Raw genomic sequence first — 23203 nt, forward strand, 5'->3', positions numbered from 1 at the left:
GGAGCTGGGTGTTGTACCCGATGCAGGGAGGAAGGGGGTAAAAGCTCACACAGTTCCCACAAAGCCCAGAGGTTTTTGTGGTTTTTATTTCAATCCGGTTACAAAATATACACAGGAGCAGCGGGACGCGCAGCATCTCCGCGGGCAGCGCTCGCCCCGTCTGGGTACGGCTCAATGGCACCGCGGTGCCTCGACCTAAGCACGGCCACACGCTCTACATTTACAAACACACACCGCCATGGTTCTACTCCCTCCCCCCAGCCCTGCGCTTGCACAGAAATTACAAAAAAAAAAAAAAAAAAAAAAAAAAGAAGCAATGCACAGATTCCCCTTAACGGGTGACCTCATTGTTTTCAATGCTGTGGCGATCTTCGGCATCCTCAGCGCTCTCTAGCGTCTGGTTGCTGGCGTCGACGGCAGGCACGCCGCCCTGACTCTCCCTGCTGTCCACCCCAGCACTGGCCTTGCTGTCACCTCCGTCCACCTCAGGGCTGTCAAATCTTGGCCGGCTGTCGTTCTCTGCGCTCTGATGTTGAGCCAGCTCACGGCTGTCCTGTTCACGGCTCTCCTTAGGCCACCAGAGGCCCGCTAGCTGGCTGCCCCCAACCTCTGCGGTAGCATCATCCTCAATGAGCTGCATTGCACAAAGGAGAAATGGAGAGCATCAGCAGCTGAACATGAGCCAGCAGTGTGCCCAGGTGTCCAAGAAGGCCAACAGCACCCTGGCTTGTGTCAGAAATCGTGCAACCAGCAGGAGCAGAGAGGAGATCGTCCCTCTAGACTTCCAGTGAGGCCACATCTTAAGTACTGTGTTCAGTTTTGGGCCTCTCACTACAAGACATCAAGACCCTGGAGCATGTTCAGAGAAGAACAGGGGAGCAGCTGAGGGAACTGGGGTGGTTCAGTCTGAAGAAGAGGAGGCTCAGGGGAGACCTTACAGTTCTCTACAGCTGCCTGAAAGGAGGTTGTAGTGAGCTGGGAGAAGAGGCCAACCCCCACATAACAGCGATAGAACAAGAGGGAATGGCTCAGCCATCTTAGAGGTCCTATCTCATTCTTAATGGTGCTATGATAAACTGTTCCATCCTCACCACCCTTCCCAATAACCCAGGTGCTGCTGCACAGCCCTGCTCACCTTCCTGGCAGTTTTGCGGAGCTTGCTCGCCTTCACCACATGGGCTTTGGCCCTGAAGCCATATGCCACACTGTCACCCCGGCCTGCGTTGTCCCCACGGTTGAAAGGTGTCACGGGTGCCTCTGTGGGGAAGTCCGTGACGACTTCATCAGACTCATCAGTGTCATTGGAATCATTGTCATCATCATCAGTGTCATCCACGGCCTCTTGGCTCTTGCTTGGAAAGTCAGGAAAGTCCTGGAAAGCATTTAGCATGCATTAGACAAATTTATGTATCCAAGGCATCTCCCTGTTCATTGCAGAGGGTTTGGACCAGATGGCCTTTAGAGATCCCTTCCAACTCAAAAGGTTCTGTGATTCTATGAGGTGTGCTGAGAGGTGTCCCTCTGGTAAACCAGTGCCTAGGTGCTGCTGTAAACTTAAGTTCATGAGGCTCAGTCAGCCTCATCCTGCCCAAAACCTTGCATTATTTACGAAGAGGTGTTACTACAAGAGCTGCATTTGGGTGAGGAAAGTGAGTACTTCTATGCACTGGCTGCCATCCAGAAGACTTACCGGCTGTTCTGGGACATCAGCATTTTCTTCTGAAGAGTAGTGAGTCTGAAAGTAACAGAAAGCTCACTGTTAGCACACACAGTAGAGCCAAGAAACAAGCTTGCTGTTCTTCAAGCCCTCAATTCTAAATCTTGGCACTGGGAGATGTCACGTTTTCTCCCTAGAAGCTGGCTGTACCTGTTGAAGTGAAGCCAGGTCATTCTGTGTCTGCTGCAGGTGCTCCTGAGACTGAGAATCCACGTGATCCTGATGGTACCTGTGTGTGTGATGGCTCCTGGGGTCCTGCAGGAGAAGAAGGGAGGTTTTAATGCCCAGAGAAGCACAGCAGAGCTGATGGCATCATGCCTCCTTAGATGGCATAGGTGTGGCAGAGCAGCACAGGATGCATCCTTATATATTCACTGTCACAGGGAGAGGACTAGGAATAAGGCAGCATATCCCAAATGAACATTAGATTTAAGAACTGCTTTACTAAAGACAACAGGCAGAATGTTAACAAAAAGGTGCTTACATATTTTTCTTCAGAGCTGGCAGAAATGGCATGCTGCTTGGATTTGCTCACCTTGAAGAGAGGAAAGAGAAAAAGCATTTGTGAGCATTGATTTATTGCTAACGTGCCCAGAAAACATGCATGTGACTGCTAACACACATTTAGGATTTACTCACTGGCCATGCAGCAGCGATGCTGATAAAACACCAGCAAAGAAGTGCCAGCTTCATTGTGATGTTTTACCTGGAAAACAGGTTGGAACAGGGGGTCAGCAAGTCAATTACCCCCAAAAACACCCCAGGGCTTTTCTTTCTCCTGTTTTTGCTGTGCCAAGAGCAGCTTTGTGACAAGGATTCAGCCTGCCCATGGCAATGTCACTCCTCCATCCTCACAGCTAGCTGGCTTTATGATAATTAGAAACTGAACAGCAGCAAGAATTCCAACTCAAGTTTGTTTTGCAGTTACTTTAAAACTAGTTTTCAGAATTATTAACTATAATGGCTGTAAATTAAGTTTACACGCTGCATTTATGGCCAGACCTTCAATTCACCCTGCAGACATTTGACCACAATAACCTATGTTTCCAAGCAAGAGTCAAAGATCTGCTCACATTGCAGAGAGAAGCCTTCAGGGCTTTCAGTGACCTCCTGACATCCATTAGCACACAGATGTAAAGCTGCTATTTTAACTGCCACACCTGGCATCACTTAAGAAGACACCTTCCTCCTAAAAGCAGAACTACTCCCATAGAAAAGCATCAAATATTCCTCCCCAGTAATGCAGCTTTGCAGCCCATTGCCTCCTGGGCAAAAGCTATGTTCATAAAGGCACACAGCATGTGAAAAAGCAAAAAAAAAATTACCTTTCCTGTGCTGGAGAAGTCAGCTGCTTGAAGGGGCTCCGGCAATCCCAGCAGCAGCTCCTACTATGGGCTGACTGAGGCTCTGGCTTTCTCCCCTTGTCCCTGACTGCCTGGCATTGGCACCCGTGGGGAATTTAAACCCTGTCCCAGAGAGCAGCCACCAATCCCTGCACAGCGGAACAAGCTGAGGTCATGAGGCTGTTGGCCACCATCCTGCCCACGTTCTCATCCACTTCCTCTTTGGCTTTGTGGCTTCTGAAGCAAACAAAAGCTACTCTATGGTTAAAACATTACTTATGGGCAAGATCATTAACCAGCAGGTCTGCTGAATGCACAGCTGTTGGTATCGTGTAGGAGGGCTTTGGGGCACATCCGTCCTCCTTTTGCAAGGAGTCAGAGCCTGGTTCCCAGAAACGCTTCACGCCCTGTTCTGTAAGGGGTAGGGATGTGTCATGTCTGCAGTGCGAAGAGTGCCAAGAGTTTTGGGAACCAAGGGACATTGTAGGAAGAAATCCTATGTCTGCTATCTGCAGCGTCAGCTCTGATGATGGGGATCTGCTCCAGCTGTGCCTTGCCTGGATCTGGGGGCTGCACCTGCCTCATTCATGCCATGCTGCAAGTTTCACAGAGAATCATAGAATCATTAAAGTTGGACAAGACCTCTAAGATCACCAACTCTCATCCCAACCCATCCCCACCATGCTCACTAACCATGTCCCTCTGTTCCACATCTCCACATTTCTTGAACACCTCCTGGGTCAGTGACTCCATCACGTCCCTGGGCAGCTGTGCCATACCTTTTCCCTCAGTGTATCTTTGAAACTGCAATGAGATGTGTCATTAAAGCACAAAAAATCCTTCCATGCAGTCTTTTAGAAGGCAAAGTGTTCATAGCTGTCTTAAAGCTGTTATTTCTCTCTGCAATTTTGATCAGCAAACCACAGAATGGTTTGAGTTGGAAGGGACCTCAGAGCCAACCCACTCTAGCCCCCTGCCGTGGGCTGATTGCCACCCAGCAAATCAGGCTGCCCAAGGGCTCCATCCAAGCTGGCCTTGAGCACCTCCAGGGATAGAGCATCCACAGCATACCTGACTACTGATTTTGCAGCTTTTGAAGACGTTCACTTGGTGAGAGAATGGCTGTTTGCCCTTAATTGTGCACAGATGAGATAAGCGCTTTGTCACAGCCATAGCCACCAGGCATTCTGTACTTGCTTACGTTTTGTTGTCTGCTCAGAAACTCTGGGAGAAATAGATCCAAGTTCTCTCAGTGACTGCTCATCACATCACCACGCAGACCTATCTAATAACATTTTTGATCTCATAACAGCAACGGACTGCATAATCTGCATAATAATACAAGTAAGCAGCCTAGTAGAAGATTTAGTCCATCGCTAGCACATCATTAACTGTTCTACATGTCCATAAATCCATGTATAGATCCACATGAATGAGGACCATCACAATTTTTATCTTTGGAGCAGTGTGGGACCATTGTAACTTACTACCTCAGAGAATACTATCCAGAGCTTTCAGGAACAGAGATTTCCTGAGGATTTAGATGGGGTCTGTCGCAGAATCGTTAAGGTTGGAAAAGACCACTAAGATCATCTAGTCCAACCATCAGCCCATCTATGTCCTCTCCCAGCACATCTGCAGTTTGGTGCTTCTGGAAGGCAAAGCTCTTTCTGAAGCCCCTGAATGCAGGCACAGGCTTCCTGTGCTGCAGATGGAAATTTTCACTTGAGCATTAGGTAGCATGGGATATGCCCAGATAAACACATATCAATGCTACTCAGTGGCTGCTTCAAAAGGGCACTGTTTCTCTTCCCCAGAGACATGATGTGGCCCAGGGGAGCTGTTTCTAGCTGGCAACTGGTGTTTCTGCCCACTGGGACATGACAGTGCTTTTGAGCACTATTCCCAGAGCCGGAGGACTGTTTTGCAAGATCTGAGGAATAACATCCATGTTTTGCAGTAATTCACAAACAGGACGTGAAGTGACAGTAAAGAGCTTAATTTTATGCAAGATCAGCTGGTACACAGATGTAGTAAATTTAGCACTTGTCTCACGTCCCTCATTATGTGGTTATTCATCCTGTAAATTATTTTGTCCAGCCGAGAAATTCCCGTGCCTTGGCAGGAGGCAGTGCTCCTCGTTCTCCCAGTGATAAGGAACAAGCAGAGGAAAAAGGGGACTTTCACCATTTCCACTTCCTACACTGAAATTCCTACAAACTCCAGAGAGCAGGAGAACAGCAGGATCATAGAAAAATTAAGGTTGGAAAAGATCTATAAAATCACATAGGAATGAGCATGTGATCTGAGACAGCCAGAACAGCTTCACCAGGGTAAGGTCATGCTTGACCAATCTGGTGTCCTTCTATGATGGAGTGACGGCATCGGTGGACAAGGGAAAGGCGACCGATGTCATTTACCTGGACTTGAGCAAGGCCTTTGACATGGTCCCTCACCACATCCTTATCTTCAAATTGGAGGGATGTGGATTTGATGGGACCACTTGGATGAACCACTTGATGGATAAGAAACTGGTTGAAAGACTGCAGACAGAGGGTGGTGATCAATGGCTCTATGTCCAGGTGGATGTCGGTAATGAATGGTGTCCCCCAGGGGTCTGTCTTGGGACCGGTGCTCTTTAACATCTTTATCAATGATATCAGTGATGAAATTGAGTGCACCCTCAGCAAGTTTGCTGATGACACCAAGCCGAGTGGTGCACTTAACACGTTAGAAGGAAGGGATGTCATTCAGAGGGACCTCGAGAGGCTAGAAAGGTGGACCCAGGGGAACCTGATGTTCAACACAGCAAAGTGCAGAGTTTTGTACTTGGACCGGAGGAATCCCAGGCATCCACACAGACTGGAAGGAGTGGTCCTTGAGAGCAGCCCTGTGGAGAAGGACCTGGGGGTCTTGATGGATGAAAAACTTAATATGAGCCAGCAGTGTGCCCTTGTGGCTCAGAAGGCAAATGGTATCCTGGGCTCCATCAAAAGAGGGGTGGCCAGCAGGGACAGGGAGGTGATTGTTCCCCTCTATCCTGCTCTTGTGAGGCCCCATCTGGAGTACTGCATCCAAGTGTGGAGCCCCCAGTACAAAAAAGACAGGGAGCTGTTGGAGAGGGCCATGAAAATGATCAGGAGACTGGAGCACCTCCCCTGTGAGGACAGGCTGAGGGAGCTGGGCTTGTTCAGCCTGGAGAAAAGAAGGCTGTGGGGTGGCCTCATTGCAGCCTTTCAGTACCTAAAGGGAGCCTACAAAGAGGAAGGGAATCAACTCTTTGAAAGGATTGATAACAAGGGGAAATGGTTTTAAGTTGAGGGAGGGGAGATTTAGGTTGGATGTCAGGGGTAAGTTCTTTACAGAGAGAGTGGTGAGGTGCTGGAACAGGCTGCCCAGAGAGGCTGTGGATGCCCCGTCCCTGGAGATGTTCAAGGCCAGATTGGATGGGGCCCTGGGCAGCCTGGTCTAGCATTAAATGAGGAGGTTGGTGGCCCTGCATGTGGTGGGGGTTGGAGATTCATGATCCTTGAGGTCCCTTCCAACCCTGGCCATTCTGTGATTCTGTGATATAAGATCATCCAGTCCAACCACCATGCTCACTAACCATGTCCCTCAGTGCCACATCCATGCAGCTCTTGAACACTTCCAAGGATGGTGACTCCACCAACTCCCTGGGCAGCCTGTTCCAATATCTCCCCACTCCTTCTCAGAAGAAACTGTTCCTAGTATCCAACCTGATCCTCCCCTGAGCTCAGTTCATTTCATTTGGACAAGTGGGAGTGCACCAGATTTTGACTTTTGGGGTTACTGGGGTTTGTAATATGTAATCTGTTGCAGTTAGGTGATGCTTTCCTTTAGATGTTCAGTTAAACTCAGCCCTTGTCAAGGGAAAGCCCTGCCCATGATTCCCTGTCCTACGGTAGAGCCAAACTCACTGCAGGTCATACATCAGCCCAATATGTGTTTGGCCATCCCACAGCCATCAGCATTCTAGATGCAGGTCATCCTGGCTCTGGTATTTGCCATGTATCCCACTTAGCACACATGGGGCTGAGCAATTCCAGCTGTGCTCTGGGACAACAGAGCAGCATCCTCAAGAGAGCACTGAATGGAACTGAACTTCACACACAGCTTTGCAGAAGACTGCCTTTTGCACAGAGCTTTGCAAAAAGCGTGGTGACCTGTTTTTTCCCAATCCCCTGCCATCTCAGCATCCCCGTTTCCTATTCCAATGGCAAAATTTCCTCTTCCAAGAAGAGGGCACACAAATGGAAAGATCTGCATGCATAGAACAAATGTGGAAAGAACAACGTCGCCTTGTTCTACCTTGCGAAATCACTGGAAAGTCACCCGACTCCTGTGACACAGAAGCACAGGCAGCAGAACAGCTCGCAGCACTTTTTGCACCCTGCATGAACCCTGCAGTCACATTTCCATGTGCTCAAGCAGAAGTGAGCCCCAAAAATCTTGCCGCCAACCCCAAACGTAAGCATTTTGTAGGGCACCCTGTCCCAGGCAAGGGCTTGGTGCAGAATAGATGAGTTACAATCATAGAATCATTAAGGTTGGAAAGACCACCAAGATTATCTAGTCCAATTGTCAGCCCATTCTCACCATGACCACTAACCATTGTCCTTCACTGCCACATCTTCCCTCTTCTTGAACATTTCCAGGGATGTTGACTCCACTACCTCCCTGGGCAGCCTGTGCCAATGCCTCACCACTCTTTCTAAGAATAAACATTTCCTAATATCCAATCTGAGCCTCCCCTGGTGCAACTTGAGGTCATTCCCATGCGTCCTGTTGCCGATACCTGGGAGAAGATGCTGACCCCCACCACGCTACCACCTTCATTCAGACAGTTGGAGAGAGTGATAAGGTCTCCCCTCTGAGCCTTCTCTTCTCCAAATTGAATTATCTCGTTCCTCTCAGCTGCTCTCCATAAGACCCTTATGTGCTCCAGAACCTGTACAGCTCCATTGCCCTTCTTTAAACAAACTCCAGGGCCTCGATGTCTTTCTTATAGTGAGGGGCCCACAACTGAACAGAGTACTCAAGATGCAGCCTCACCAGAACTAAGCCCAGAGGGACAATCATGTCCCTACTCCTGCTGGTTGCACTATCCCTAACACAAGCCAAGATGCTTCTGGCCTTTTTGACCACCTAGGCACACTGCTGGCTCAGGTTCAGCCAAGCATCAACCAACACAAGCAGAACATTTTCATCCATGCAGCTCTCCAGCCTCTCTGTCCCAATCCCGTAGCGATACATGGGGTTGCTGTGAGCAAAATGCAGCACCCAGCACTTGGTCTTGTTGAAGCTCATACAATTGGCTTCAGCCCATTGATCCTGCCTGTCCAAATCCCTCTAGAGTCCCTTCCTACCCTCAGGCAGATCAATTCTTCCTTACCAACTTTGTGTCATCTGCAGTACTTTGATATTTTGTCTGACTATTAAAAAAAGAAGTAAAGATGGCACTGAGAACCTCAGTATTTGCTCATCTTCAGTGATAATATGTTCCCCACTACATCCAACAAAAGTGGAAGAGACTCACTGACCTCCCTCTAGCTGTTAATATATATTTGTATAACTACTTTTCTTTAACAATGGTGGCCAGATGAAGTTTTTGCCTGGCTTTTGCCTTTTTAATTTGAGTTGGAGCAGCAGCAGGCAGGAGAGCAGCCCACATACCTGTGGCTGCCTTCTCACAGGGCCTCTTGTCTGCAGCCCACTCCTCCAGCTCCAGGAGAGCTGAGATATGGCACAGGGCTGCTGGGATCAGCTATGACCCCACCGCTCAACCTGAACCCAGACCCAGCCATGGCTGTACACCACAAACCACCTTGCTTTTGTACAAGTTTCATGTTTTTTGTGAGTGGTTTTCATGACTTCTTCTCCAGGACTGGAGGGGGACGGATGCAGCGCTGAGTCAGCATGAAAACAAATATCTCCCCCGGGTGCTGCGTGCCTGGAGTGGGAGGAAAAACCCAGCCGTGGGCATGGCGGGGGAAATTAGAGAGCTGGGTACCTGGTCTGGGGAGGAAGCAGCCTGATCTGATTTTGTGGGGGAACCAAACACTGGCAGATTGTGTCAAGGCACAGGAAAGTGGCACAGCATGGCTGACAGAATGGCAGCACTGACGCTTTGAGTCCTGGTCCCCTTCTGTGCCTCCCAGTGTCTTTGGAAGAGGGGGGTGTTTTGGAGAAGGAAAGAAGATAATCACATCCAGATTTAGGAAATAACATTTTGCACATAATTCATAGTGGCTACCTAGAAAGATTGTTGGTTGAGTTTGCAGCTATAAATTTGGCAGAATAAATGGCAAACTGTGGTTGGCATATGGAGGCAAAGCAGGAAGTGAACTGTAGCTATACATTAACTAGAGAAAAGGAGAGCCTAAGAAACTTGGTTAATGAGCAGGTTAGAAAACAAACAGCAAGAAGGGGCAGCCAGCTCTGCAGACACATACACGACATCAGGGATTTGCATTAGGAACATTGGGGTCAATAAATAACAAGCCAGAACTGCAGGTTGCATACTGAGCCTTACTTATCACCTAGAAGTCAGATGACTTCTCCTCATCCATGGAAAATGTGAGCACAGAGGGTGACACACAGTTTTGGGAAGAAACTTCCCTTCTGTATGGAGAAACTCCATCTGCTAGGCCCAAAATAGCTGATGTTGAAACACAGCTTAAGTTGCAGCCAAGCAATCAACCAGGCAGCAGGAGGCAGGGCTGCGTTGGGAGCAAGGTGTTAGCAGTTGGTAGGTATGGCACAGGCTCTCCAGGGTAGTGGTCATGGCCCCAAGCTGTTGGAGCTCAAGGAGCTTTTGGTCAATGCCATCAAACATGGGGTCTGGATTTTGAGTGGTGCTGTGTGTAGCTAGGAATTGGACTTAGTGGTACTTGTGGATCCCTTGCAACTCAGGATATTCTGTGGTTCTATTCCTATAGCACTGCTGTGCTGGGTCACAGGCACAGGTATAGAAACACACACAGAGTTAATGTGTGACATCCCCCTCACTGCACCTAATGAAATTCTGGAGATCTGAGTCACACGGAAGTAACAAAATAAATGGAAAAAAACCAACACTATGGATGTGTGCAATGCCAGAAGTCCTAATGCAAATAACCAAAGCTCCCTGCTTGAATCTTGAGATGGAAAGAAGAGGGCTGGATAACATAGAATTTCCACCAAAGGTAACTACGACTAAAGCACAGTAGCTTCCTGGCAACTATCCCAGGAACATGTTCAGACTTTCATTTTACCTGGTATCTACTTACTATGATATTAAAACAAGAGGTTCAAATCACTTTCAGCCCAGGTAATTTAGACTGGATATCAGGAAGAAATTTTTTATACTAAGGATGGTGAGACACTGGCACAGGTTGCCCAGAGCATTGGTGGATGCCCCATCCCTGAAGACATTCAAAGTCAGACTGGACTGAGCACCCGATAGAGCTGTAGATGTCCCTGGTAATTGCAGGGGAGTCGGACTAGATGGCCTTTAAGGTTCTTTCTGATACAAACAATTCTGTATTAATATTAATTTTGTCCCTGCCCATTCTTGCAGTGTTGCTGCGCAGGATAAACTGGTCCTTGCTGATACGCGCTTATCAGTCCTGGGGAAGGTTTAAAAAAGTATCACTGGTGCCACATCACTTTGCCCATCAATTGTCAGCTCATGGCTCAGCACCGCCTACATACCAGACATGGCAATGATGCCTGAGAGAAGCTCAAATCTCACCCCTAACCCACAGCTATGCCCACGTTTCTCTCAACACACTGATTTCCCATCAGCTACTACTCTCCAGGAAATCTTGATCCACACAGAACCTGCCCTAACGAGTGCGGGGGGAAATGGGGCTTTCCAATGCAAACAGCAGGCGGTTGGCTTGTTTGTGTTTTTCTTTCAGTGCAGTAATCTCTTGCAGGACAGTCTAGGAGAGCAGAGGAGAAACGTGTCTTCTGTGAAATGTAATTAACATGGTGATCTTCCTGTCACAAGGTATAATTGCAAATAGAACCCAAAGCACAAGAATGGGGCTATTTTGAGCTACGGGTTGTGCATTTCAAAACACAGCAACGGGTTTGGTCTGTAACACTGAAGAAGGGCAGACGTCTCTCTGCCTTCCTGTTTAGGGCAGCGGTCTGTGACGGGCTGCCACAACCTATAATGACAGCTGGCCTGCTGCTCCTTTCTCCCAGTCTATAAATGCAGTTCTCCAAAGAGTAAACATATGCCGCAACACGCGCGTGCTTGTGAGCTTCTGCTGGACACGACAAACCCCGTTCTGATCTCAGGTAGTTGTAAAACCCACGTGCAAACACTGCTCCCCACAGCCCTCACATATACGTGTCTGCGTGCACAGCAATGTGGGATGTTCCTGCAAAATTCTAGAAATCTCAGCCCACAGAGCTGAAAAAACATCCACCACTTCCTACCCTGATCCCTGAAGGTGCTACAGACGTTACAGCTGAATCTCCTGATGTGCATTTCTCATATCCAGGAACCTTCCTGGGAGGAGGTTTTTGGTGGAGATGATGCAAACCAATCCACGGTATGGGGAGAAAAGAGATGGCAAAAGTACCCCCAGATATGCCTTGGGTGATGGGAGAATTGGGCTGATGGTAGTGGAACACAGGTGGTGGTGGGACATGGGGTGGAACCAGAAACAGTGGTGGTGGAACAGGGTGGGGGGACCTGAGTGGCAGTGGTGATAGTGGTGATAGGGATAGCTGTCAGGAAGCTACTGTGCTTTAGTTGTAGTTACCTTTGGCAGAAATTCTATGTTATCCAGCCCTCTTCTTTCCATCTCAAGCTTCAAGCGGGGAGCTTTGGTTATTTGCATTAGGACTTCTGGCATTGCACACATCCATAGTGTTGTTTTTTTTCCATTTATTTTGTTACTTCCGTGTGACTCAAATCTCCAGAATTTCATTAGGTGCAGTGAGGGGGATGTCACACATTAACTCGGTGTGTGTGTGTTTCTATAGCTGTGCCTGTGGAGTGCTGGTGAGAGGATCTGGGTAGTGAGACCCAGGTGCTGGTGGTGTTGGGATATGGGGTGGGTTCTTGAGTGTTGGTGGTGGGAGCAGGGCGATGATGGAAAGATACGGGGTGGTAGCAGGACCCAAGTGATGGTGGGACAGTGGTGGTGGTGGTGGTACATGAGGTAGAACTTGGAGCAGTGGTGGTAGCACTATGGTGGTAGTGAGACAGCTGGGGTAGTGGAGGGAACTTGGAGTAGTAGTGGACCCACCTGCTGTTTGCTCTTGCTCTGGTGGCCACGGCACTGCAGATCTCCAGACTGGGCTTGCAAACAGGCTAGTGGCCTGGGAAAAGGAACAGCTGCTGCCCTCCCAAAAAGCAGGGGTGGGGCTTCCTAAGGACTAAATAGCCGTGGGGCGGGGAAGCCCTGGGGAAGTCTTGAGCTCCTCTTGGTGCAGCTGTGTGTGTTGCCTTGGGAAGGAGTGACACCTGACAAAACTGGATGTTTTATCTGCTGGGGCTGCAGCCAAAAACCGATGCACATCGTGAGGAAGGTGCTGAGATGCTGAACATCAGTGGCAGACATGATGGTTTCTGCGGAGTACTGCAGTGTAGATGTTGGGCTTCCCTCCTGCATGGGGAGGGACAAGAAACCCTACAACATTGCCCCAAACGCCACCTGGTGACAGCTCCCAACCCAGGGACACCACTGGGACCAGCAATGGAGTGCGTCACAACTCCATAAACCAGGGCTTCCCCCAGCATCTGCAGCCCCACTGAGCCAGCGAGCACATTGTGCCAATGGCAATCACGCTCTGCTGGAATGCCCCAGTAAGCAGCCTTTCCTCGGGAAACTTGGAAGGGTTGGAAGGGTTCCTTCCAACTCAAACAATTCTATGATTCTATGAAACACGCAGCTCTCCGCTTTTATCCCATTCCTAGATGGTGTGTAGGCTGAGGAGCGCTCCCCCAGCAAAACATTTCCCCACTAGATGGTGCCCAACGCTCACCGTGGCCATAGCGACATGGAGACGTGGGCTGGGGTCGGAATTAGGCAAATGGCAGTCATAGTGACAGAAATGCCTTTATTTCTTCAGAAGCACGATGAGGTTGGAGGGCTTTTCTCCCCACATCTTTCCTTGAAAACAATGCTATCCTACACCGCCGAGAGGGTGCTGCATCACCCTGACGCTTTTGAGGGCACTCCTCAGAAGGACCTTCCGCCGTAGGGATACCCTCTGACCTTGCCATCCTCCTCAGCGCTGTTACTGTGGCTGTCCCACTGCCCCTCAGAAGACTGGCTGCTGTCGGCACTCCAGGGGTCAGCGTGGGCTGCGGGGGGCTGCAGAGGGCCACCCACCCCGCTAAGGCCATACAGGGCCCGCTCATGCAGGCGCAGCCGGTCGGCATGCCTCACCTGCTCCACCTGCCTGGAGTGCTCCAGCTCTGTCAGGCCCCCCATCCTTTGCCCTCCGTGCAGGCGGGCAAAGCCTCCTGCCACCTTGCTGCCCCTGGTGTTCTGGGCCTGGGGGTGGGCGCTGCCCCACACCCAGGGATCCCTTGGCACATCTGTGGACTTCCCCATGGCATTCCTTTTGTCTCCATTATAGGCTCCGCTGGGGGCTGGCCTGACCACCCCCAACACTCCAGGTGCTTGTGCTGCCCCTGGCCAAACCCTGGCCCAGTGCCCCTCTGGGGCCACAATTCCCCCCACAGTGTTGGGTGCTGGTGCCACCTCTGGCCTCGCCGCTTGTCCCAGCCTGGCTGATTCTGGTCGCATCCTGGCCCTGTGCCTCTCTGGGATCACTGTTTTCCCCACCATGCTGGGTACTGGTGCTACTTCTTGCTGAGCCCTGTTCCTGTGCCTCTCCGGGGCTGCTGTCTCCACCGCGCCAGGTGCTGATGCCATCTCCGGCTGGGTCCTGATCCCATGCCCATCTGGGACCACCATTCCTCCCACCACACCATGTGCTGGTGCCACCTCTTGCTGGGCCCTAGCCCTCTGTCTCTCTGGGCCTGCTGTCCCCACCTCCCCACTCTCTCCTTGCCCTGCAGTGGCCACCTGGTTCTCTTTCCCAGATGGTGTGCTGGCAGCAGTGCTGCAGTCCCCCGAAGTCAGCCCTGAGGAGGCTGTACCTCTTGCACCCCGAGTTGTCATGGTAGCAGGAAGGCTATGCTCCCCCACTGGCCTCTGCCCACTTCTCCCCTTGCCTCTTCGGCCACCGGCCATGGTGACAGTGGCATCATCACCATTGCTCTCCCGAGGGCTAGGGGCCCCCAGCTCTTGTCTGCTGTGGATGGCAGTGGCACCATCCCCATTGTTTCCCACAGAAGGGTGGCCCCCAGGCCTGCTGGCAGCACTGTCCCCATGATGCACGGTGTCCATGGTGGCTGATTCCTCAGGGTGTCCCTGAGGGCTGGCAGTCACCACCGTAGGGATGACATTGGCCTCGCTGGTAGCACCAGTGCTGCCCACACTGCCGTCATTCTCACCCACTTGGATGTTGGCTCTTCCAATGAAAATTTTCACTTCATCTTCTGGAGAGATATGTGTTTCACCATCCTGCCCCTGGGTGATGGTGACAGCGTCTACATCAGGGATGTATGCAAACTCACCTATGCCTTTCGTATCCACATGGACATCCTCCTTCTTGGTGACAGAGGTGATGGCAGAGTCTCCCGTCCCCATGGTGCCCGCTTGCCCTTGGTCGTGCTCAGTGGCATGGCTGCCATCCTCACCCCCAACCCCTTCAGAATCGGTGGCCCTCTCCCTCCCTGCTGTCACAGCCCCATCCACCAGGACTCCCAGTGCAACACTGTTACCACCATTGCCATCTCCATGAGGTCCACCAGGGCGGGTGCTTTGGGGGAGGCTATCTTCACCATCGATGATCTCCAGCAACATCGAACCCATGTCACCGCTGCCTTCCACACTGGTTGAGGTGGGATACACACCGTTGCTGTTACCAATACTGGGGCGCAGAGCACGGCCTTCCCCTTTGCTTGCTGGAGTGATATGGCTGTGGGGCTTGGGGCTTTCCTTGTCCTCTGGCACAGGGCTGCTTCCAATACCTTGCTCCGGGGCCTCCTCCACCTTACCCAGCCAGAGGCCATGGATTGTGCCCTGGTGGTCACCTTCTTCTTTCTGTGGGGGCATGGGGATGGTGGGCACAGGGCAACAGGAACATCCAGCGTCCCGTGCTGTGCTCCCATCCTGCTCACCTTGACCTGTGTCTGGTTTCTTCTTGTGAAGGATGAGTACATGTACTTGAATACATAGAAGCCGTGTTTGGTGTTGCAACCTTTCAGCAGTATCTTGGGTGAAAGAGAAAAAAATTATTTCCTCCCATCCCATCACTTACGTGCCCACTGTGTCTTCTGTCGCACTCAAGTCCTGCTTTTCTCCCTTTCCACACCCATTTTAGTGGAATGTAATCTACCTGGTGCTGTCCAGGGCAGTTTCCTCTTGCCCTGGCTGGAGGTGGCACCTGCAGGTAGGAAAGTATCAGCATTAGATGAGCATTCAGTGGGGTAATAAATGAAGTAATCAATGGGGTATATAATGGAGTATTCCAATAGGTTAACTGATTAATAGTATTAGATGGGGTATTTGATGGGTAGTTAATAGGGTAGTTGATAGAGAAGCTAGTGGGATATTTAATGGTTTACTTGATGGGTTAGTTAATAGGGTATTAGATGGGGTTTTCAATGGGGTAGTCAACGAGATATTTGATGGGGATAATTAAGGGAGTATTTGAGGGGGTAGTGTATGGGATATTTGATGTGGTTATTGATTGGAGTATAGGTATTTGGTGGAGTAGGCAATGGGATATTTGACAGGAGTGTTCAATGGGGTGTTGAGTAAGATAGTTAATGGGATATTTGATGGAATATTCTATGGGATGTTAGATGGGGTATTTGACTGAGCAGTTAATAAGGTAGTTGGAGTGTTAAATGAGATATTCTGTGGAGTATTAGATGGGATATTGAATGGGGTATTCAATGGGATAGTTAATAAAGTAGTTAATGGGATAATTAATAGGATGTTGGATGGCATATATGATGGAACAGTTAACGGGGTGGTTAATGGAGTATTTTACAGAATAGTTGATGGAGTATTAGGTGGGATATTGGATGAGCTATTCAATGGGATAGTTAATAGAGTAGTTAATGGGGTGTTCAGTGGGGTAGTTAGAGGGGCAGTTAATGGGGTATTGGACAGAGTGGTTGATGGAGCAGTTAGTGGGACATTAGATGGGCTATTCAGTGGGGCATTGGAAGGGGCATTCCCGGAGGCAGTGCCATACTCACGGGCGTGGGCAGCACGGTGCCCAGCAGGCAGAGGCAGAAGAGGGCTGCGCGCATCCTGGCTGGCTCCTGGGGGCATAGCATGACCCGCTGTGAGGTGCAGCCCTGTGCTGCAGACTGGGGGGAGGGGGGAGGGAGGTTACCTGTGCTGCTTGGAGCCCAGTTCCGCAGGCGATGCTGGGGGCTCTGCACCCTGTGCCGAAATTTAAAGTTGCCCAGGGGTGCCCAGAGCCAATCAGCTCCAGCCCAGGGCCATTTGTCAAGGTCCGCGGGTGACGGGGGGGAGTAATTTCCATCTAAAAATGTGCCTGTGGTGGCAGGCAGCTATCAAATGTTCCACCTGGCCGCACAAACAGAAAGCATGATGTATAAATATCTGCCCCAGGGCCACAATTGCCTGATAATTAGTGCGGCACCCAGCCAGTACTGCTGCCGTGGGGACAGGGCCATGGGAATGCCGGGGCTGACGTGGGGACCAGGCCCTGACGTTGGCAGCCACCCCAGGGCCTTATTGGTGCATTTGTGGTTGCGGGTCTGGGCAGGGTGCAATGTAGTGAGGTTATTGCCTGAGTATTGCCTTGCCTCTGCCATTGGATGCTCCATTTATCCCACTGTGCCCCAAACCATTTGTTTGGAGGGGACCACGTTGAGGTGCTTTCCGCTGGCTGATAGAAGGCAATGTGCAAAGTCCACACCCCAAACAACCAAAAACCCATGGCTTGCAGGGTTCCCCAAGGCGCACACAACATATGGTCAGAAGCAAACCAAGCCTTGTGCACGAGCTTCACTTGTTGCTTTATTGCGTTTCTGCGATACATGGATGACAATACTCAGGCCAGGGCGGTGCTGTGTGTTCCACCACTCACTCACTGGCTGTAGTAGTAATCCTGCCCATAGACGTCATAGCCATGCCCCTTGTAGTAGCCGTACTCATCCTCATAGGCATGGTAGCTGTCCCCACGTGCTGGCCCCTCCTGGTCCCCATAGCTGCCTTCAGTGGGACCTTCGTCTCCACGGGCTCCCACTGTCACCTCGTACTCCCACTGCTCCCCAGCTGTAGTGGCCTCAGAGTGCGGCTCATCACCCAATGTGGTCGCCTCATCCTGTGCAGTGGTGGCAGCAGCAGTGGTGGCTTCAGCTTCCTCCTCCTCTTCTTCCTCTTCTTCCTCTTCCTCCTCCTCCTCATCATCCTCCTCCTCTTCAGCCACCGCAGTGCTGTTTCCATGGGGTGCCTCTGCCGTGGTGTTGGTGCTGGTCCCATTGACACTGACATCCTGCTCCTCTACTTCTTCTTCCTCCTCCTCTTCCTCCTCTTCCTCATCACTGTCTTCATCGCCCGAGTCACCCCGTGTGGCCTTCTGGCCCCCTTTGCAGCCCTATGGCACACATGGACAAGGCAATAAATAACCCGGCATCAGCCACACCTCAGGGCTCTGAATTCAGAGAGCTCACCTGATGGGTGGACGCAGCATCACCCCCTAGCCCCACATCACCGGGGGTCAGCCCCTCACCTGCTGCCTGAGTACCTGCGTGGGATGGTGCCTGTGGAGTGAGGAGGAAATATAACAAGGGGCTCACACTTATCCAAAAAGCTGTGGGATGACTCAGATGCAAGTCCCTGAATTTCTGCATGCTGGAGGCCTATACTCACCCCCCCTTCCTCCTCCTCCTCTGAGCCGTCCCCCTCTTCCTCCGAGGAGTCACTGCCCTACGTAAAGGGAGAGTAGAGCCATTGCCATCAGTATCGTGGGCATCACAGCCTCAGCCCAGCGGGGGCTTTTTGGGGCAATATCCCTGCACATGAGGCTGGGGACCCACAGAACCCAATGGACCCACCTTGTAGCGATGCAGCGGCGGGTAGGCGTAGCGGTACAGGTAGTACCGGTGCCGGCTCTTCAGCACCTGCCAGGAGAGGAAGGAAGTCAGCCCCACAGCTCGGGGGGCCGCAATGCTTCAGCACCGTGGTGGCACAACCCTACCGCATTCTCCTCTGAGTCGCCTGCCCGGGCTCTGCGCAGCCAGCTCCTCACTGAGAAGGTGGAGGCGGTGGCCAGCAGGCAAGCAAGCAGCAGCGCCGTCCTCATGGTGCCACTGGGCCAGCACTGATTTCTTGTGGCCGCTGCCCTGCGGGTTATAAGGCAGTCGCGGCCCCCCTCCCCCCGCCACAGCCCGTCGCCGCCCTGCCCTGGCTCTGCCCGCCCAGAAAACCCCCAAATTTTGAAGTGCCCTGCTGCCAGGAGGGATGCACCACAGCACTTAATTGAGGGTCTGGCCAGGGCTGGAGGGTATAATAATGTGCTGGGCCTTGGTTAAAATAAATATTGGGAAATCTGGTTCGGGGGTTGTTTTCTTTTTCTTTTTTTTCTTTTTTCTTTTTATTTTTTTTTAATTTTTATTTTTTTTATTTTTTTGCCACCTCCCTTTTTGGGAAATTCTGCCACTGTAAAGCAACCCAAAACAAAAAAAGAGAGTGACCTCACCACAATCCCTTGGGTGAAAGCATTGATGGAGAACAGGCTGAGAATGCAAGCAGAGGAGACTGCCTGGAGGCATCCCTTTCTGCAACATGAAGAAGAGACCACATGGGACAGAGCCCACAGTGAGACCACCACATGGTCCCAACCTCCCATGGGATGATGTGGGCTGGGGACGCGCTGCTTCCCGTCAGTGCAGGTCAGACCACGCTGATTTCTGTCCTCGCTTCCATCCCCACATTGGCTTGGAAGTTTTGGGGAACAGCTCCTGCTGTTCCCACATCTGAGTGGGTCAGAGAAGTCCCTGTGGCCACCCAGAGGTCCAGTGGCCCTGGTGCCCCCAATGACCACCCTGTCCCCGTCCCCAAAGGCGCAGCTGCCCATGGTGTCCCTGCAGTCATAATTACAGGGCTGGCCACCGCTTTCAGCCAACACTGCCTCTGGCCAGGAAAAGCCACAAAAGAAATAAAAATAAAAGGAAATATCTTTAAAAAGCAGTGCGGTTTTCCAATGCCAGCACTGCACTCACTGCTGAAGAGGTGAAAAATGTGGGGCTAGAAGGGCAAAATGGGGATGGGCATCAACAATGGTGATGGAGATGGGGATGGGAACAAGCACAGCTTGCTGAGTTTGGAGTCTAAATTTAATTGGAGAGTGCTGCCAGAGGTGATTTTTAATGTAATTAGAGGGACACTGGTTTAAAAAAAGAACTTTGTCTCTAAAAGCGCTGATTTCACCCAAGATCCCTAAAAAAAGCTGGGGCGTAATGACCGCATACCCAGTGCCTATTTTAGCTGGCAAGGCAGAGCACGGTCTGGCACCAGCCAGCCCCATGTCCCTGTGGTGCCACACGTGGGGCTCGGCCCCACAGAGCGCAACCCAACACCTACAGGCTCCACAATGGGCTCATTAGGGCAGGTGATGACGAACGCAGGGCCCCCCAGGAGAAAGAGGAGAAGGAGGAGGAGGAAGAAGGTGAGGAGGGCACCCTGTGCTCTGTCCCATGGACCCATGTCCCATCCCGGTGCTGCCCGGCACGTTGCAGTGCGCAGTGGGTATTTTTGCAGCATGGTGAGGCGGTGCCATCTCCCTGCAGCTATGCTGGCAGGAAACCTCAGCACCAAAAATAAGCACAGCAAACACAGGCAGGAGTGCACGGTGCTTGGCTAAATGCATCAGGCCTTAGGTATGAGCATTGGACCTGCTCCTTGCATCAATTCAATCTGTGTTTTATGCCATTTCCCACGTTACATGGCAGGAAGACAGGTGAAGGGAATTAACGCTATGTGCAGTGCTGCTGTAGTTCTGGATCCAGCAGCAATATGGAGCTGCAAGGCATGCACAAGGAGCTGAGCATGTCAGGAAAGTGTTTTTACTAGGAGGGGTTTGGAAGTTCATGCACCACAGTGGACTTTGTGTGCTGTAAATAGACTTGGTGTATTGTAGGGGCTATGCTGTGCTGCAGCAGATCCCACAGACACGAGGGACGTGGGTCAGCACCGGCTCTCAGCCGGCAGAAGGCTGGTGCTGGCACAGCTCTGCTCCAGATTCAGCTCTGATACACAGAAACCTGATCCCAGACAAGGAGCCAAAGCAGTGCCTCTCTCCATCTATGCACTGAAACCACTGTTCATGTCCCCTCTGCCCAGCCATGACCCCTCGTCGCAGAGAGAAGCAGCAGCAGAGCTGCAGCACTGGGGTCTGATGGTTTTAATGTGAATCAAGGACATACACAGGATACATTTCAGCATGGAGAGATAAGTGCCATGGACACAAAGAGGTTACAATTGAAGGCTTTCTGTACATTTCTTACAAAATATTACATACACCCCCCCAGCGTGGTATGATGTGCACCGGCATGATGCTGTATGTTGCTCCCAGCAACAAGGGCAAGGAGAGAGTGCTGGGATGCCCCCACCTGCAGGTCAGGACTCGGGATTCCCCACAGCCAGCCCCACCACTCACTGCCCACATGGCCAGCCCTCACCCTGTCTGTCTGCAGAAGCAGAGGCTGACCCAACTCCGCCACCACAAACAAATGACGCAGCAGTGCCATCAGTACCCATCCTGGCAGTCATCATCGTCGAGCTCGGCAGCCTGCTTCCTGTGGTAGGCTCCCGGCCGCCGCCTGCGGTTCTTTAGGCTGCGCAGTGAGCTGGCATCCCCACGGCTGGTAGCCTCCTGGGAGTGCTCATCATCATCATCATCATCCTCCTCTGGGGAAGCACTGTTGGTGCTCTCTGTGGATGTGCTCTCTTCACTCACTGTCTTGTCCTCCTCACCCTCACTGTCCTCCTGGCTGCCCTCTGGGGATGAGCTCTGGCTCTCAGTTGATGCACTTGGAGCATCCTCGTCAGGCTTGGAGACATCTTCCTCTGTCTCCAAGCTGTCCTCTTTGGACCTGCTCTGTTCCTCCTCATTGTCAAGGTCAGACATTGCACTTTTGTTCTCTGCGGATGCCCGCTCCTCCCTGCTGCTGCGTCCTTCGGGTGTGCTCACTGCCTCCTCTGAGCCGTCCTCTGCAGACTCCTCATCTGATGCCTCCTGTGATGGGCTGTCCTCATTCTCCTGGGATGGGCTGTCCCCATCCTCTTGGGACGGACTGTCCTCATCTTCCCTGGATGGACTGTCCCCATCCTCTTGGGACGGACTGTCCCCATCCTCCCTGGACCTGCTGGCCTTGCTGTTCTCCTGTGAGTGACTCTTCTCCTCACTATCTTCCACAGAGTTGGTGTCCTCAGTCTCTGGGGAGCGGCTGTCTTTGTCCTCCCAGGGGCTGCCAGAGTTTCCCCGTCCACGATGCCTGCCACCCAGGCTGTCGAAGACTGAGGGGTCGTCACCCTGCATGCCTTCATTGCCCAACCCAATGCTCTCCTCATCATCCTCCTGGCTGCTGCTGCTGCCTCCTCCCCACCTGGAGCCTCCACGGTATCGGATGTGGCGGCGCGGGGCCATCGCACTCTCACTGCTGCTGCTGCTGCTACTGTCACCATGTCCTCCAGTGTCCCCAGTGCCGTAAGCAGGCCCTTCACCCTCTTCCTTATCCTCATCAAAGGTGTCATCCCCGCTGTCATCCTCCTCATCCCCAGGCCAGGCAGGCAGCCCGTTGTGCTCAGCAAGGTCTCGCTCCACATGGTTCCCAATGGCCACATCTGCATCACCGGTGTCCCATGGCCCCATGCCAGCACGGAGGCGTCCATGGTCTTCATCACCCAGGAGAGGACCCAGTGCATTTACCACATCCCCTGGTGCTGCATCCTGTGGGCAACACAGCATGTTGGGTGCTCAAGCATCACCGCATCCCTGCTGCTCCCAACCACAGCCCTGCAGCACTTCCCAGCTCACCCCTTGGGCTCGGATGATGGGAGGACAAGGCAGAGGGACAGCCCTTCTTAGCCATGGGCAGGCATGACTTTGGTCTTTAACAACTTGTCATCTCGTACAGATACAAGTATATGGAGTCTTTGAGCTCAGGGAAGCCCAGACCACAGCAGTTAGGAGCACAGAAACTCCTATTTTTTTTTAGAGTGAGCACAGCATAGCATACCAGGTTAGCAGAGATGGCATGAACTGAAGCCCCTCCAGCTCTAATGGCCCAAAGCAGTGGGCAATGCTCCCAGACCCACAGCACTGCTCCCCATCAACACCCCATAAAGAACACCCTACAGCCATGGGGCACAACACCTTACCTTGGGCTCTTGGAACACGGAGAGATGGCCAGGCACCTATACACAAAGAAAAAACGTTGGGTCAGTCTGGGGCAGAACCAGCATATCTGAGAGAACAGCCAAATGGATTTGGAGCAGAATCAGCTGGTTTCAGGGCTGTGCTGGGTACTTACGGGGTGGGCGCGGGCTGCAGCCCACAGCAGCAACATCAGCAGCACAACCTTCATCCTGCAGCTGAGGTGTAGAAGCGTGTGGTGCTCGTGCTGCCGTCCCGGCACGGCTGCCTGGCATTTAACTGCTGCCCGGGGCCATGGACAGCCAATGGCACTGGGGCCAGGCACGGAGGTGTCAGCGGGAAACGGCCTCCCACGCTTCCTCCGGCGGGACGCCAGCCCCAAAAACAGCTGCTGGTGGGGGTGGGGGGATAGGGTGTTGAGCAGCCAGCCCGGCCCTGTGTTTTCCTTGCTAAATTTACCCCCTCAGTGCACACTTCCAGGCGTGACGTGCAGGAAATGAGGCACCCACACTGGACCCCGGCCCTCGGATGTATAGTGTGGGGCAGGGGGAGGGAACAGCAATAGGCACACGTCCTTATAGGCGTACAGTGTGTGGATGTACCAGTGGATGGATACATCCAGCAGTCACTCCAGGGTCCCCTGGGGCAAAGGACTGGGACCAGGACCATGCCAATGTCC

The 23203-nt window shown here is 52.0% G+C and overlaps 4 protein-coding genes across 4 annotated transcripts; all 4 read right to left on the bottom strand.

Annotated features, from left to right (window-relative positions):
* Positions 1 to 68: 68 nt before the first annotated feature.
* On the bottom strand, positions 69 to 3173 carry SPP1 (secreted phosphoprotein 1). The gene is made up of 7 exons (XM_031596603.2): positions 3043 to 3173; positions 2357 to 2423; positions 2202 to 2252; positions 1868 to 1972; positions 1691 to 1735; positions 1136 to 1372; positions 69 to 634 (listed from the first exon to the last, which is right to left on the bottom strand). Exons 2-7 carry the CDS (start codon positions 2408 to 2410, stop codon positions 332 to 334), a joined length of 795 nt encoding a protein of 264 aa, XP_031452463.2. The 5' UTR covers positions 2411 to 2423; positions 3043 to 3173; the 3' UTR covers positions 69 to 331.
* A 10092-nt stretch (positions 3174 to 13265) lies between these two features.
* On the bottom strand, positions 13266 to 16450 carry MEPE (matrix extracellular phosphoglycoprotein). The gene is made up of 4 exons (XM_031596961.2): positions 16370 to 16450; positions 15499 to 15546; positions 15281 to 15373; positions 13266 to 15203 (listed from the first exon to the last, which is right to left on the bottom strand). The coding sequence occupies exons 1-4, from the start codon at positions 16448 to 16450 to the stop codon at positions 13266 to 13268; spliced, it is 2160 nt and encodes a 719-aa protein (XP_031452821.2).
* A 782-nt stretch (positions 16451 to 17232) lies between these two features.
* Positions 17233 to 18450, bottom strand: IBSP (integrin binding sialoprotein). The gene is made up of 5 exons (XM_031596605.2): positions 18346 to 18450; positions 18203 to 18268; positions 18018 to 18074; positions 17819 to 17908; positions 17233 to 17742 (listed from the first exon to the last, which is right to left on the bottom strand). The coding sequence occupies exons 1-5, from the start codon at positions 18448 to 18450 to the stop codon at positions 17233 to 17235; spliced, it is 828 nt and encodes a 275-aa protein (XP_031452465.1).
* A 2183-nt stretch (positions 18451 to 20633) lies between these two features.
* Positions 20634 to 22811, bottom strand: DMP1 (dentin matrix acidic phosphoprotein 1). Its single transcript, XM_031596607.2, has 3 exons — positions 22682 to 22811; positions 22530 to 22565; positions 20634 to 22098 (listed from the first exon to the last, which is right to left on the bottom strand). Exons 1-3 carry the CDS (start codon positions 22733 to 22735, stop codon positions 20896 to 20898), a joined length of 1293 nt encoding a protein of 430 aa, XP_031452467.2. The 5' UTR covers positions 22736 to 22811; the 3' UTR covers positions 20634 to 20895.
* Between the last annotated feature and the right edge of the window lie 392 nt (positions 22812 to 23203).

Source organism: Phasianus colchicus, chromosome 4, assembly GCF_987193195.1.
Source record: "Phasianus colchicus chromosome 4, bPhaCol1.hap1.1, whole genome shotgun sequence".
NCBI lineage: Eukaryota > Metazoa > Chordata > Aves > Galliformes > Phasianidae > Phasianus > Phasianus colchicus.

Excerpts from the sequence above, each read along its gene's own strand:
- MEPE (XM_031596961.2), bottom strand. The coding sequence starts at position 16,450 with ATGCTATGCCCCCAGGAGCCAGCCAGGATGCGCGCAGCCCTCTTCTGC. Across the intron at positions 15,374-15,498 it reads ACTGCCCTGGACAGCACCAG|ATACTGCTGAAAGGTTGCAA; the intron begins GTAGATTACATT and ends CTTTCACCCAAG. Across the intron at positions 15,204-15,280 it reads GAAACCAGACACAGGTCAAG|AAAGAAGAAGGTGACCACCA; the intron begins GTGAGCAGGATG and ends ATGCCCCCACAG.
- IBSP (XM_031596605.2), bottom strand. The coding sequence starts at position 18,450 with ATGAGGACGGCGCTGCTGCTTGCTTGCCTGCTGGCCACCGCCTCCACC. Across the intron at positions 18,075-18,202 it reads CGCCGCTGCATCGCTACAAG|GGCAGTGACTCCTCGGAGGA; the intron begins GTGGGTCCATTG and ends CCCTTTACGTAG. Across the intron at positions 17,909-18,017 it reads AGGAGGAGGAGGAAGGGGGG|GCACCATCCCACGCAGGTAC; the intron begins GTGAGTATAGGC and ends CTCACTCCACAG.
- DMP1 (XM_031596607.2), bottom strand. The coding sequence starts at position 22,735 with ATGAAGGTTGTGCTGCTGATGTTGCTGCTGTGGGCTGCAGCCCGCGCC. Across the intron at positions 22,566-22,681 it reads CTGCAGCCCGCGCCCACCCC|GTGCCTGGCCATCTCTCCGT; the intron begins GTAAGTACCCAG and ends CTTTGTGTATAG. Across the intron at positions 22,099-22,529 it reads CCGTGTTCCAAGAGCCCAAG|GATGCAGCACCAGGGGATGT; the intron begins GTAAGGTGTTGT and ends TGTTGCCCACAG.
- SPP1 (XM_031596603.2), bottom strand. The coding sequence starts at position 2,410 with ATGAAGCTGGCACTTCTTTGCTGGTGTTTTATCAGCATCGCTGCTGCA. Across the intron at positions 2,253-2,356 it reads GCATCGCTGCTGCATGGCCA|GTGAGCAAATCCAAGCAGCA; the intron begins GTGAGTAAATCC and ends CCTCTCTTCAAG. Across the intron at positions 1,373-1,690 it reads CTGATGTCCCAGAACAGCCG|GACTTTCCTGACTTTCCAAG; the intron begins GTAAGTCTTCTG and ends AATGCTTTCCAG.